Below are 13,955 nucleotides of genomic sequence, written 5' to 3'. Positions count from 1 at the left end.
ATTTGAAACGTGCGCAAAACGGCATGAACCCACGTAAAACACAAATTGAAGCAATAAGTTGGTCATCGGATAATCCTGCAAAGCCTTTTCATAGGCATGCTACGTTTATGACATATAACGTTGATTATGAACACATTTCATCACAGCTGAGAATTAGCTTACGCAGGGACATTTTAAACGGAGCTGCCGGCTGTGCTGACTTGCGCGTCTTTTAGATGGTGAACAAATGTAAGCATGATTTTCTGAACTCGCCATTATCACTAATTTTACCCCCATAACTGTCGACGACTGAAAATAAAATGTGATAGCTACAACAGAAAGCCTATTCAGTGTGCTTAGGCTAATCGCCATAGCCTCCTCTAGCCGCGAAAAAGACGAGGAAATTAGTCGAGTGCTGGGAAAACCACACTGTTTGCGCGTGCACCACAACGCAGTAGTGCTGCCGCGATTAATCGACATAATCGGACTAATCGATTATGAAAATTAGTCGATGCCAATTTTTTTAGTCGACTAATCGTTTTGCTATTGACCCCCTATTTATTTTTGGTCTCCCGTCTCTTAACGGCTGTAATGTAATTAATTCTGTTATTAACTCTACAAAAGTAGGCTGATATTGATATGATCATATCTATAATGGCTATATGTCATGTTTTGGCCCTTTAGTTGAGTTAAAAATAAAATGGACACAACAAAATAACGAAAACTTGATTTTTTTTTTTAAATAGTCGTTTAGATTAGTCGACTAATCGAAAAATTAGTCGAAAGATTAATCGTTAGAAAATGAGTCGTTAGTGGCAGCACTACAACGCAGCTTCACCCTTATCATGGACACAGAGAATTTAGTTCACGTTACGCTACAATGTTAGTCTAGTGATAATTTGACTAAGTGATGACTTGTCTAGTGATCATTTCTTTTGAAAATTAAGACCTCCGTTGAAAAATTTCAGACTTAGAAGATGAAATTTAATACTTTCAAGGCCTTAATTCTGGAAACTTAAATTCAATACCTTTTTAATACTTTTAAGACTCCGCGGGTACCCTGTTAATGGAACAAGTTCATGGAAAACGAAATGTTTGCGCAGAACGTGTTTCGATAATCTATCCTACAGCCGAAGGTTACGTGAGTAAGTGTATCTCGTTGTTATCCAAATGAACGGTCTTAAAGTTAGCAAGTTACAGAGGCTGGCTATAACTCAGCTGACAGTCAGTCCGACAGAAGGGGGAAGCATAGAACGCTGATGTCGGATTTGCAACAATTTATTCCGACTCCACAAGGAACATTCTAAAATCCTGCGCACCTTGCGTTTGTTTTGTTTTGGTGTTTATGGAACGTCAACAGAAGTGACGTCAAAAAGGATCTCATAGTGCACCTTTAATTCCTAAATGATTTTAGGGAGATGACGAGGACCTTACAACCGAACCCAAATATAACCCACCATCAAGGGATATTCAAACCGCCTGATCCCTGCTTGGTACCAAGTGGAAAGGGACAACCCCATCTCTGATCTTCGAGATATAAGAAAGGCAGCTATTACAGCAGATGGGTGGACAAGGATTGCACAGGACCACTATGTAACGGTCAGTGATCACTACACTAAGCAGAGTGAAATAGACCAAGGCAGTGTATGAAGCCCAGACAGGTGCTGTGGTGGCGGAGGAGATTGAAGAGATTTTAGAAGAGTTTAGAATTAATGAGAAGATGGTGGCAGCCACTGTGGATAACGCAGGCAACATGGATGTGGCAGTGAAGAAGCTGCAGTTTGTGAAGATCGGTTGCTATGCACACACTCTTAACCTTACAGCACAGAAGATTCACCAATGCAATGCAGTCACCAACTGGGCAGCAAGGGCACGTTCTGTGATTAAGTGGATGAGGAAGTCCTCCATGGCCAAGACGGTCCTCACAGAAAAGCAGCAACTCCTGAGTCAGTGTCTAATTTTCATTAGATTCTTACAAATACCCAACATCTACTAACTAGGTATTGATGGTTTTTGTTAATGTTTATTGTTATGTTTTTCAGACTTGCCCAAGCATGCATTAATTCTTGACGTAAAAACCCGATGGAATACTCTCTATCTGATGATGGAGAAGGAAAAGTAAGTGATTGATTCTGCAACTTCTTTAAAGTGGTCTTATTTTTTGAAATGTGGATTGTAAAACTGTTTGAAGACTTGTGTGTTTATTGCTACTTATTTGCTATTTTAGACTGATGGAGAAATTGCAGTCGGATGACTTTAGGAAGGCAGAGTAGTTTGTCAAGCTGATGCGAGTGCTGTACACATCAACACTCTGTGTCTCCAGTGAGAAAAGCCCAACCAGAGGTCAAATTCTGCCCATTTTGAAGAAGTTGGAGAGCAATTATACTACAAACCCAACAGACTCTGCTTTTTCAAGGAATATCAAAGAGAAGATATGGACAGATCTCGCCAGTCGCTACCAGGTACCATGCTTTCTATTAATTTGTTATTCATGATTGTTAGATTTCAGACAATGAAAAACATGTCCCCAGGTTTTTCAACATGAATGTTTCTTGCTTTCTAAAATTAAGGGTGAAGAGATCCAGACATTCCTGGAGGAAGCGACAGTGATGGACCTGAGGTTCAAGCTGGAAATGGGCAATGATGATGCCATCTGGGACAGGCTGAAGACTGCAACAATAGCAGACTCACTTACAACAGCAGAAGAGGTATTTGAGTCGCTGTCTGTGGTGCAGTTCTATTGTGATGCCTGTAGAGCCTTGTTTCCATGCATGTGACTCACAGAGTTTTTACACTTAGGTTGCTTTCACACTAGGTCCGTTTAAGTGGACCGGACCCGAGTGCGGTTACTTCTACCGTAGTTGGTCTGTGTTCACATTACATATTTGTCTGCGCACCCGGGTCCGTTTGCGTCATAAGCACCATGCTTCTAGACACGAACTTCGAGACTTCTGTTTACAAATATCACTTGGCAACACAGCAGAAGCCGGTGCAATGAAGAAGACAAAGGTAAAGATTCTTTAGATTCTTCAGAACGTTTGCTTAGCAACCTGCTCCAGGGTTCTAGCGAACCGGACCCGAGACCACCTTTTCAGGCGGACCCGGGTCCGGTCCCGGGTCCGCACCCGAGTTCGGTACGGTTGCGTTCACACTATCAAAAACAGCCGGACCATCGGACCAAATGAACCCGGGTCCGGTCCAGCGGACCTAGTGTGAATGAGCCCTTAGTGCCAGAAGAGACTAGTAGCAGACAATATGAGGATGTGGAGGAAGAACATGAGGAGGAGGAGGATGAGGAAGACTATGTAAGCACAGTTCATTATAATTACTGTGGCATATTCTGAAGAATCCATTCAGACCACACACCTAAAACATATGTTTATGGTCCTTTCAACTTCAGACTCCACCCATGAAGCACCCCAGGACGGCCCTAGAGGAGCTGTTTGGAGCGGAGGAGCCAGACCTGCAGCAGGGATCACCCCAAGAGGCCCAGAACATTGGTGAGCGTCTGGACTTGGAAATATGAATGTACAGAGGCCTTCCTGCCATCCCAATGTCCTCTGATGCTGTTGTATGGTGGTGGCAGAAGAGGGACACTTTGCCACTTCTTTATGACCTTGCACAGAAGTACTTATGTGCACAGGCTTCCTCCACGCCCTCAGACAGGGTATTCTCCACAACTGGAGATACCATCAGTGCGGAGCGCTCCAGAATTCTCCCAGAAAAAGCAGACATGCTTGTGTTCTTGCACAAGAACTGTTGATTTTTGGTAAAGTTGCACGCATAGTCTACAAAAGTTGCGGAAGAATTTATAATAAATAAATAAATAAAAAAGAACAACGAAACGTAATATGTGGCGGCCGGTGCTGAATCTGTGGTGCACCGCCACAAATTAGTCTATGTGTGGGAAACACTGTCTTAACTCTGTCATCATAGGTAACCTCAAATCCGAAATGTTCCCACACACCAGACATATAAGAGGCTGGCGCATCTTCAGAAACGTTAACCAGTAACAGCCTGGTTGCTTTGACATATCAAAACCAAATTTGATCCTATCAAATCATTTGAACATCATTTGCGGCTATAACACATTGCAACTTATTCAACAGTGAGTAAACTGCGGATGTTCCCGCAAAACAGGATAGCTATACTCGTATTTGTTCTAGAAACATGCCTTGTTCCTTAGGCTCCCTCCTTCCTTCAGTGGCTACCTCCAAACAGGAGGTGGGGTCAAATCTCGGAAACGCTTTGAGGTATCAAGACCATATTTGGTGGGATGATTTTGGACACCGTCCAAAGTAGCCTCTGTAAATTTGGTGTAATGTGGCCCCTAAGGCGCGTCGCAATTAGCAAAAGTGCATTTTGGCTAATATCTCTTTGGGAAGACATCCACATTTTTACATTGGAGGTACTCTGGGACATACCACTGATGAACCTAGGCAACCCGTCACGTCAGTGTATTTGGCAATCGAGGGCAACGCCGCCAAACTGGAAGCAGCTTCGCCTCTTGGCCAAACTTTGGCGCTTTGACCTGAGGTTGAGCAGTCGCGTCTCCTGCCGGGGCGCTGTCGCGGCGCGTCGGAGCAAACACCGGGAAACGCATTATAATTTGTTTTTTTTACTTTGTCTTGGCCATCAATTATACCATTTTGATGCAGGGAATCAACTGAACCATTTTGTAGTATTTCAGTCCTCTACATTACAACACTATCTCTCAATGTGCGAGCCCATTTGCCCATAGCCAATATCAGTCAACAAGGCCCACATTAGCCAAAACCGAGGCTGATATGTCGGTTCATCCTTAAATGAGAAAGGCACAGAGAGATGAAAGATGTGAGGGGGAATAGCCACTAGCCGCGTTTACATTTTTATTTAAATCCGACTGAAATGAATCTGATTAAGGATTTCAACTGGCATGTTTACATGAACATTAAAGAATGCCATTGCCATTTAGTCTGTGTTTACAAGCATTGAATCATGTAATCATTTAAAAGCCCTTAGTTGTACTGTTGCCATGGAAACTCATTTGTTTACATAAATTGACCAAGCTAATATCACAGCGCTTCGCAGCAGCAATCGCAGCACCTTTTTACATGGGTGAATTTTTTGATAGATTGGATTGTTAGAATGGCGTACACCACCTCTCTCAATCCAATTATACATTTAATCCAATTGAGCTGAATCCGATTGGTTAACGTGTTTGCATGTGGCATTTTTAGTCCAATTGAGCTAGTACTTTGTCTGTAATCGGATTAAACGTGTCCATGTAAACGGGGAACTTATGCCAGTTATGAAGTCAAAGCACAGCTCCTCAATTAGTGTACATGGCTGTTTACAGCTTAGATCTGACTGCTACACAGGCACTAGCTGAACCCCACCAAGACAGGAGGCCATACGATCAAAACAGGTTATAGCATCATAACCATAGCAAGGACATAAAAGATACAAAAACACTGGGACTTCCAAACAGCTGTACAACAACTGTTAGACAGTACAGTGACAGCTGCAACTGCGACAGAGAGACTATTCAGCAACATTACAGTCACACTGCATAAACAGGATAAGAATATAACCACACTGAGAAAAGTTTGCAGTTTCAGGGCAAAAGACAATCTGCTGGCACCAATGAGTGTGAAGACAACTGATAGGAGGTTCACTCCTCACCTGATGGCTCCTCAGGCTCACTGTCGTTCTCCTCCTCAACAGGAGGAGCCGGAGGAGGGATGACCTGTTTGCGCTCTTTCTCTGCCTTGGCGTTCCTCTCCTCCTCCGAGTAGTACTCATCCTCCGAGAGGTTGGCCAGGCTTTCGTCCATTTCGCGATATTCCACCTGCAACAGGAGGCACAATGAAAGCACCATTAAAACGATATTCCGGCCCAGCTGATAGGAAACACTAATCAGCAGAGAGGATCTCCCTGTCCTTTGTTTGAGCCCCTGTTAGTGCCAAAAAAGAAGAGGTTAAGTAGTTGTGCTTCCTAGTTGACATATGCTATACATCTTCTACGACAAGGATGAGTTCCTCCCACTTGGCTGGAGAAACAGTTAATCCAGAATTACACCAAATGTGTCTGTTGTGCAGGCTGCGACACAGCTTGCAGAAGCGGCATCTGTAAAAAGAAAACAGACTAAGCGCAACGTTACACTACACTTGTGGAATAATAAATATTGACTAGAGTGACAGAGATCAAATCCGGTAGGAAAATACACACGGATCTGATGGAAAAGTAGGATTGTGAAAAAGAAAAGTTGAAAAAAAGAAATCACATGTTAATATTGCTCAAGGCAATAATCCACAGTATGCATGGCCCTTTAGTGTGTAAAATACCTTTATCCTTCATGACAACCACATTGACTATGTTTCCATGTACACCATATTCCAGATGCATTCGTAATGATGACAATATTCCCAGATTGAGCCATGTAAACACATTACTTATTCGGAATACTAAAAAACGGAATAACATCCCCAGATTATGGCTCCTTTAAACGGAACATTGTGGCTGGTAAAGTGAAAGCAGGCAATACAGGGTTACCACTCAAATAGAAACTTTCCAACAAAAAAAAAAAATAATTTCCATAACAAATGGTACAATTGTGTCGCATTCAAGAATATTTTACTTTTTTAGATCAGGGGATTAATAAATGGACATTGAGCAAACCAAGCTACTCAAGCAAGCAGTAAAGCTAATAACCAGATATTCACCTATTCTGCATGAAAATATTTCTATGTATTTTTTAAATACATTTTCTATGTATTTTAAGTAAATTTTAAACTGTTACAAAAATCCCTGATATTCCATGACTTCGCTAGCTTGGCCACACCAATTAGATCTTTTTTCAAGGAGATACTAGTCTGGAACATGATGGAACATGATGGTTCACTAGCATTTCCCCTAGTCAGCAGACTACCTGCCCAATCAGCAACATAACGAGATTTGAAACCGAAAGACCACTTTGTGAATTCATTAGGATTTTACAGGCTATTAATTTGCCACCAAAAAATATATAATTCCTTGACTTTCAATGTCTAGAATATACTTTCCAAATTCCATTACCCATGGGAACCCTGGCTATCGGCTAATCAAAGAAGCAGGTTTTGTGTTCACTGTAGACAGATGAAGAATCAGTGAAAACCCCTCAAGGCGGCCTATTTCAAGGCTAAAATGCAAAACAATCGCAGCTCTAATCAGCCCAAATTCACCTATTTTGCGATCATGAATGAAATTCAGGGAAAGAGACCATTGAGATGTCATGACGCAGATACTTCTACTGCACGTTGCTACTTTATTCAGAATATGGCTATTTCTGATGCAAATGGAAACATTTCATTCTGAAAGTTGCCACAACCAGAATATGGACCTTAATCATAATATGGTGCATATGGAAACGGTCAATGATGGGGTTTTACCTCTATTTTAGATGTCAGTGTCTGTGAGCACAGAAAGATTCTACCATCATCTCTCTATATGTGTGAGCATGCAAGAGAGAGAAATGTTTTGATGTCTCCAACATCTTCTATGACAAGCAGTGATTTGATCTTTTTTTTCTATGCTGGAAGTCCATGTCTAGGAAAAAGAGACAGGAAGATTCTCCCTTTGTGTAAGTGCAAGCAGGAGATATAAGATGGCTACTTTCGCTTTCTTGCGTCGGCTGGTCCTCCTGTTCTCCTGATCTTGGGCCCCTGCACTGGCTGGATGAGGCATGGGGGGCCCACCAGGCTCACCACTGGGGGAAGCCCGCTCCTTCTTCTTCACATCCGAGAGGCCCGGTGTGGCAGAGGCTACAGCCCCTGTCTGAGGGCCTCCTGGTGTCTCTGAGACCCCCTCGCCTCCAGCCGCCATGTTGGAGGCAGACGCAGACGAGCCCGGGTCAGACTTCTTACTGGACAGCATCATGGAGGACGATGCAGGCCTCTCCTGAGAGAAATCATTTTAAAACAAATCATAAATATCTGCTTTGTGACCCTAGGCCTATATAGTGCTCAAACTGGTAAATGATTCTTCAGTGAAGAGAGGTACTTCACTTCCATGGTGACCTATGAGTTTTATTATAGCGGAGTTACATTATGTATTACTTACACCTTAGTTTAATAATGACTGGACTTCTTTGATATTAGTCCGCCAGTCTTTATTTTTCATCAAAATGGCAATGAGTATGAACACGGTGTTTTCCGTATCGGTTATATTAATTTCTAACTTTATTTTAAACAAATGTAATCAGGATGAATGTATGTGAGAAAACCAGCGCTTTGGACAACTATAACTGGCTGTGCTCTACGAGTATAGCAAGTTTTGAAACGTAAGCCTGTAAGCGGTCATTAGATGATGTGATACTGGAGTTTAAGTGCGTCGCCAGATACAAAATGAGGCCTATAGCAAATAGTCCATGGTAGCATAACAGGCCAAATTCCGTCAGCTAGCAAAACTTGCTAGCCCGCAAACTTTCAAGGATATGCGGATGCGTTGGAAGATGTGCAATGATGACAAACTGATGACAACAGTTTACTGCACAGAACAATAGCCATGTCATGCTTTACCCATTTGTCCGTGCACCTGGTAATATCCATTCAATCACTAAGAAATAAAGACAGAATCACAAACATGGTAATGAGAACAGAACACAGACCCGGTGAGGGGTGACAGCAGGTAAGTTAGCCAGCACGTACGGGAAGTTCACTTTAGATGTCTTAACGACAGTCAACGTAAAGTCAGACACCGGAGTTGCACGCCAGGGTACGCCAAGTTGGGTCGCTACATTGAATACATTTTATGAATCACTGCCCATTTACTAGTCTCTACTCTTCATTTACTATCGGGCAGTCAATTGATATCGAGTGCTGCGTAAATTGGCAACGGAAACCTTCACAATCCATCCTATAGAACAAGGCTGGGATTCATCGCTTTCATAAGACAACATGTCTGACTCAATTAGCAGGCTAATGCTAGCTAGCTGAACACCTTGCTGTTGTTTCGTACAAACTAGGCTATACTTAGGGTACTAAGCTGACTCTAACTCATACGCTGAGAACAAAACTGAATGAGACCCTACTATAATTTGAATAGCACATACTAAAAAACACTTGGTATGCGGTCAGAAGTGTTGGACCACAATGCGTGCCGAGGAAACATAACGTTAGCTACCCTTAGCATACCAATGTTGTTTTGTGGACGGTGGATAGCTAAAGCTAGCAGCTAATGTTGGAGATGCGCAAAGGTCCCCGGCATGCTTTGTTGTGGATTGGCTAACTGTTAGCGTTAGTTACCAAACGGCTATTCGAATAACATATTCTCCAACACACAATGGAATATAGGCATCGCGTACAAACACACACAGCGTTTTTATACAAACTGACTTTGATAGTCCACCGTATTTTGTTCAAAATAACGCTAATGTGTTTACCTCTTGGTGGTCCGCACCGATCAGCACAAAGGAACAACCACTGGTTCTACAAGGATGCATTAACCAATGAAATGTGACTATTCTTTGGGAGACAGGCGGTTGTAAATTCAGGAAAGAACTCTATTGGCTCACATTGTCGTCCGTCAACACATTGCCCAAATTGTGTAAGGATGAGTTTGATAACATTATAACAGCTTATTGTAATGATCCACACGTTTTATGTTAAGTCAGTCATGTGTGTTGTGATGATCACATAGAGATACCCTATGCAATAACCTAACTACAAAGAGATTTCACAAAACCGTGCAAATGAATGAACGACTGTGTTCGGTATTTTATTAAATAAATAAATAATTTTAACCAAACAGTCCTGTCTTCTCAGCGCAGCAAAATATGTCAGGTGTGTAGGCTCACTGTAAAACACCAGAGAAAATATCCAGTGACTTTTGACGTCAACACGAACACGATCTATCAGGAAGTGAAGATCAGTAACAAGAGACTCCACAGGTAAGGCAGGCAGGAAGGTGAGAGAGAGCTGCACCCTAAACAGAAGAAGAAGAAGAAGAAGAGAGCTGCACCCTTTTTGTAAATCGGCATTCGCTCTGAATCGAGCTACATCGTTAAACGAAGACAAAGATACTCGTAGAGGTGAGTTTATTCGATCATTAGTATAGTGACTTATGTTCTGAACTCTCACTAGGCTAACTATAACTAGGCCTACAACAAAATTCATAGGCTAGAAAGAAATGTTTGGTGTAACAATCAAGAGCTCGAAGACAAACATTTCTAAACAAGAGTGTGTTGTCTGAATAAGCTAATGCACAAGATAGAAAGATTTTAAAAGAAATACAAAAAAAGAAAAGGTGTTTTCTGTGGAGTCATGAGAAAGAGTCATCACTTCCTGCATCTTTTTGGCTCCTTGGTCTTGCTGTGAGTCTTGTTTGTGACATTCATAATATCCCTAAAAAATTCTTCTGTGGTTTCACTAGACAACAAAGTCAGTTGCTGTAGTAGGCCAATCATGTTTATGGCAATATGACAATATGCAAATGGGGGCTACTAACGTATAGGCTATTTGTAGAAGTAATGGACAGTAACCTTGTTTACTTGTCGAAGTCTCAGGATGAAGAAGGAAGGGGAGACGCTGAACAGGCCGGACAACACAGCCTTTACTCAGCAAAGACTTCCGGCGTGGCAGCCTATGCTGTCAGCTGGCATCGTCATCCCTGGCTTTGTGGTTATTGGTCTGGCCTTCATTGGTGTTGGAGTCGCTCTGTTTGTTACATCACAGAACATCCAAACACTGGAGGTAAGATGTCTGATTCTCTCTATTTCTCCCCCTATTATTTTGTTTTTCATCCATTTCTATAGGCTATAGTCTCTCAGTCATCCCTCTCCCCTCGATTTGTTTCCTCCTTCCCACTCACCTCCTTTTTGACTCAGAAAGATGTTGTAACCTATGTAACATGGGCATTTGCACCTCCAACTGCATTAAGTCTAGTGGAAGTGTTTAGTAGTGTTGTAGCCTAATCATGCCACTGATGCTAGCTTTGATGGACAGCCTTGCAAGTGAGTTAGGACAACTGATATCTTAAGGAATCTCATCATGGTTTGCATGTCTATTTTTGAAAGTAGACATCATGTGATGGTCCCATGAAACAGACTGGCTGTGTGTAGGCTACTTCATGGCTGCAGCTTACATTTTATTGTGTCTGATTTGTTTACTGCACAGAGGGACTACACGGGTGTTGACCAAAGCTCAGAAAACAACTGCTCCCAGTGTCTGGGTGTAAAAAATTGCATATGTGCTCTTAATTTTACACTCTCGAAGCAGTTTGAGGTAAGGTTTTATATGTAAAAGGGTTTCAATTCTGCTTATTTTTGTGCTAACTTAACTGAGCTCTATTTACCGACTGTAGGGGCCTGTGTTCTTCTATTATGGTTTATCGAATTTCTTCCAAAACCATCGTAAATATGGAGTCTCCAGAGATGACAACCAACTTTTTGGAGATACATCTTATTTCACTGTAGGTTCTGGTTGTAGATTTTTCTTTTTTAGAACTTCTTTTCATTTGGACCATTTAGTTGAGAGGTTACTGTTCAAGGTGTAATCTAATTGATCTCTTCATTCCCACGCCACGGACACCAAGAGCCCTGATGAAGCTTGTTCCCCCTATGAGTATGACTCCAGAGACAGGCCAATTGTCCCATGTGGATCGGTAGCCAACAGCATTTTCAATGGTATAACTTAAGAGTTTAAAAAACAACTTGTTGTTTCCATGGTGTTACCAACTTTTCTTTAAAAAAATAAATAAAAGAACTCTCTACGCCCTGTGAAATTTAATTAATGTTAACTCTGGCCCTTTTATAGACACATTCATCCTCTACCAATTGGTGGGAGGGAAGAAAAAACAGGTTCCGTTTGATGGGAAAGGCATCGCATGGTGGACTGATCACAACATCAAATACAAAAACCCGTCCTTAGTGGATGGTTCTTTGGCAAAGGCTTTCAATGGTAATTTACTCTTTATAGGGAAGCTCTAAAATTTCATAGCCTATCTGTCAGTACTGCTGTATGTGACATAGACAAGTAGACTCGTCGATATCAAAGTACAACAGGGGTACTTAACTCTGTTTTGAAAAGCATCTGTGTGTGTGTGTGTGTGTGTGTGTTTGTAGGAGTGAGTAATGGTAAATGTTTATTTATCCTGGCTATGGCTTCCCCCAACACCCAAAGAGGAGCTGTTAATGTGATGCATACATTTGTTGCATCACTTAGTATCATTGTCAATTATTATAATGCCTTGTCTTTGTATATCCAAATGGTTATGTAAAAGCAATTTGAGTAAACAAATAACCCAGCCATTTCATTACACTGTCTGTACTGTAGGTACCGTGAAGCCGCTGAACTGGCCCAGACCAGTCTATGAGCTGGACACCTCCGACCCATCCAACAATGGCTTCTTGAACCAGGACTTCCTGGTATGGATGAGGAGAGCAGCCTTGCCTGATTTTAGAAAGCTGTACCGTAGAATAACTGAGGGGGAATATGCTGATGGACTGCCTTCTGGGAACTACTCACTGGAGATCAACTACAGTATCCTTCATATCGTTTGGTAGGAAAAAGTGCTAGATATAGCAATGGTAAAATTATGGTACATGGGCTTTTGTCATTATATGCAGTATAAATCCAGACTGTTAAATCAGTTTCATGTTTTCACTCCTTGTGGGCTTCCATGTGGGTCCCTCTTTCCTAGTGTCAACCAGACAAACTGGTTTGCCCAGTAGGGTGTGACTACTTTGTTTTAAATGCAGAGGGATTGAATGTCAGATGACACAACTTCACCTCGTCTGCTTATGCAAACATGATGTGGCAGATTTATATGATTGAACAGCAAATGGACAATAAGAAAGAACACTCATAGCCACAGGTAGTTAAAAGGTCAAGTCAGTTTATTTGTATAGCACATTTAGCATGCACAGAGTGCAACCCAAAGCACTCCACACACAAGAATTTGAAACACAAGAAAATTTGCTGGACGGAGCGGCATAGCTGCCAGCCTGCCCGTGACGTTAACAAACACATTTACAAAATAACAAATGATACACAAGGCAAAAGACCTGTGACACTAACAAGACAGACAACAAACACAATTAACAAATACATCTAAAAAAACAGTGAAAGACTAGAATAAAACTGAAGGAATAGAATTGTATCTGATATTATATCGGACACAATATGGAAACTCGAATAATTTAGTTTTCTATGAATTAGACATTCATGTTGGTCCTTAACTTTACTTCTTCACAGATTACCCTGTCAATGACTTTGGTGGTCGTAAGAAGGTGTTCTTCAGCAACGTTTCCTGGATGGGTGGCAAGAACCAGTTCTTGGGCATTGCCTACCTGGTGATTGGTTCTCTCTGCATTGTCATGTCACTGGTCATGCTCATTGTCTATGCCAAGTTCAGATTTGATGATGAGGACTCCTAATCAGCCCCAACCTTTCTGTGTGAAAAAAGTCCCATCAGTACACATTCTCCTGTTCAGTGACCTGGCCTCTGGGATCCCAGCTAGTGGGAAATGATGCGAGATAGATGTGGGTTAGATTTGTATGAGTCGGTTTTAACCTCTGGGAAAGTTTGACTTCTTGCGTTAGCATTTGGTGAATTATCAGATGTTTACAGAATCTACAAATTAATTATGGTGAAAACATAGCCTACTACTTTTATTCCAGCAGTACTTGAAATGTAATCCACATCAGAAATATCAAAGCTGTGGGTATTTTAATGTCACAGGCTTGAACATCCCTGTTTGCACTGATCAGTGAATGCCATCACAGTCTCATGTTAATCAACTGTTAATCTTTTTTGTCTCAGGAGTGAAAACATCATGAACTGTTAAATCTTTTTTTGTCTCAGGAGTGAAAACATGTAAATCTAATGTGACTTTGTAAATGTATCATTTATTGTAGATATGGTTATTTCTCAGGGTATCAGGACAGAAAAAGGATTTTAATGTTTTGGGTGTATGTTCTCATTTGAAACACTATGAATAAAATGTTACATTTGTAATA

The 13,955-nt window shown here is 41.5% G+C and overlaps 2 protein-coding genes across 4 annotated transcripts in view; one reads left to right on the top strand and one right to left on the bottom strand.

Moving 5' to 3' along the window:
* kdm1a (lysine (K)-specific demethylase 1a) overlaps positions 1-9,438 on the bottom strand; it is a 38,805-nt gene extending 29,367 nt beyond the window's left edge. Inside the window, exons 1-4 of one of the 2 annotated variants that reach the window (XM_062522283.1) lie at positions 9,380-9,438; positions 8,517-8,553; positions 7,612-7,896; positions 5,644-5,809 (exon numbers count right to left, since the gene is read on the bottom strand). In XM_062522283.1, the coding sequence (XP_062378267.1) occupies positions 5,644-5,809; positions 7,612-7,896; positions 8,517-8,546 (481 nt within the window). In that variant the 5' untranslated portion in view covers positions 8,547-8,553; positions 9,380-9,438. The remainder of the gene's footprint in view (positions 1-5,643; positions 5,810-7,611; positions 7,897-8,516; positions 8,554-9,379) is intronic. The other variant, XM_062522284.1, reaches the window with a different exon arrangement.
* Positions 9,439-9,836: 398 nt separating this feature from the next.
* tmem30b (transmembrane protein 30B) lies at positions 9,837-13,955 on the top strand. 2 transcript variants are annotated; one of them, XM_062522285.1, is made up of 8 exons: positions 9,837-10,027; positions 10,496-10,688; positions 11,112-11,219; positions 11,299-11,406; positions 11,530-11,620; positions 11,751-11,894; positions 12,270-12,476; positions 13,191-13,955. In XM_062522285.1, exons 2-8 carry the CDS (start codon positions 10,503-10,505, stop codon positions 13,370-13,372), a joined length of 1,026 nt encoding a protein of 341 aa, XP_062378269.1. In that variant the 5' UTR covers positions 9,837-10,027; positions 10,496-10,502; the 3' UTR covers positions 13,373-13,955. The 2 variants fall into 2 exon arrangements, with proteins under 2 accessions (XP_062378269.1, XP_062378270.1); XM_062522286.1 differs by having other exon boundaries at positions 9,854-10,027; positions 10,502-10,688.

Source organism: Sardina pilchardus, chromosome 20, assembly GCF_963854185.1.
Source record: "Sardina pilchardus chromosome 20, fSarPil1.1, whole genome shotgun sequence".
Taxonomy (NCBI): domain Eukaryota; kingdom Metazoa; phylum Chordata; class Actinopteri; order Clupeiformes; family Clupeidae; genus Sardina; species Sardina pilchardus.
The sequence above is the reverse complement of the archived record's forward strand: the minus strand, read 5'-3'. Positions and strand labels throughout refer to the sequence as shown.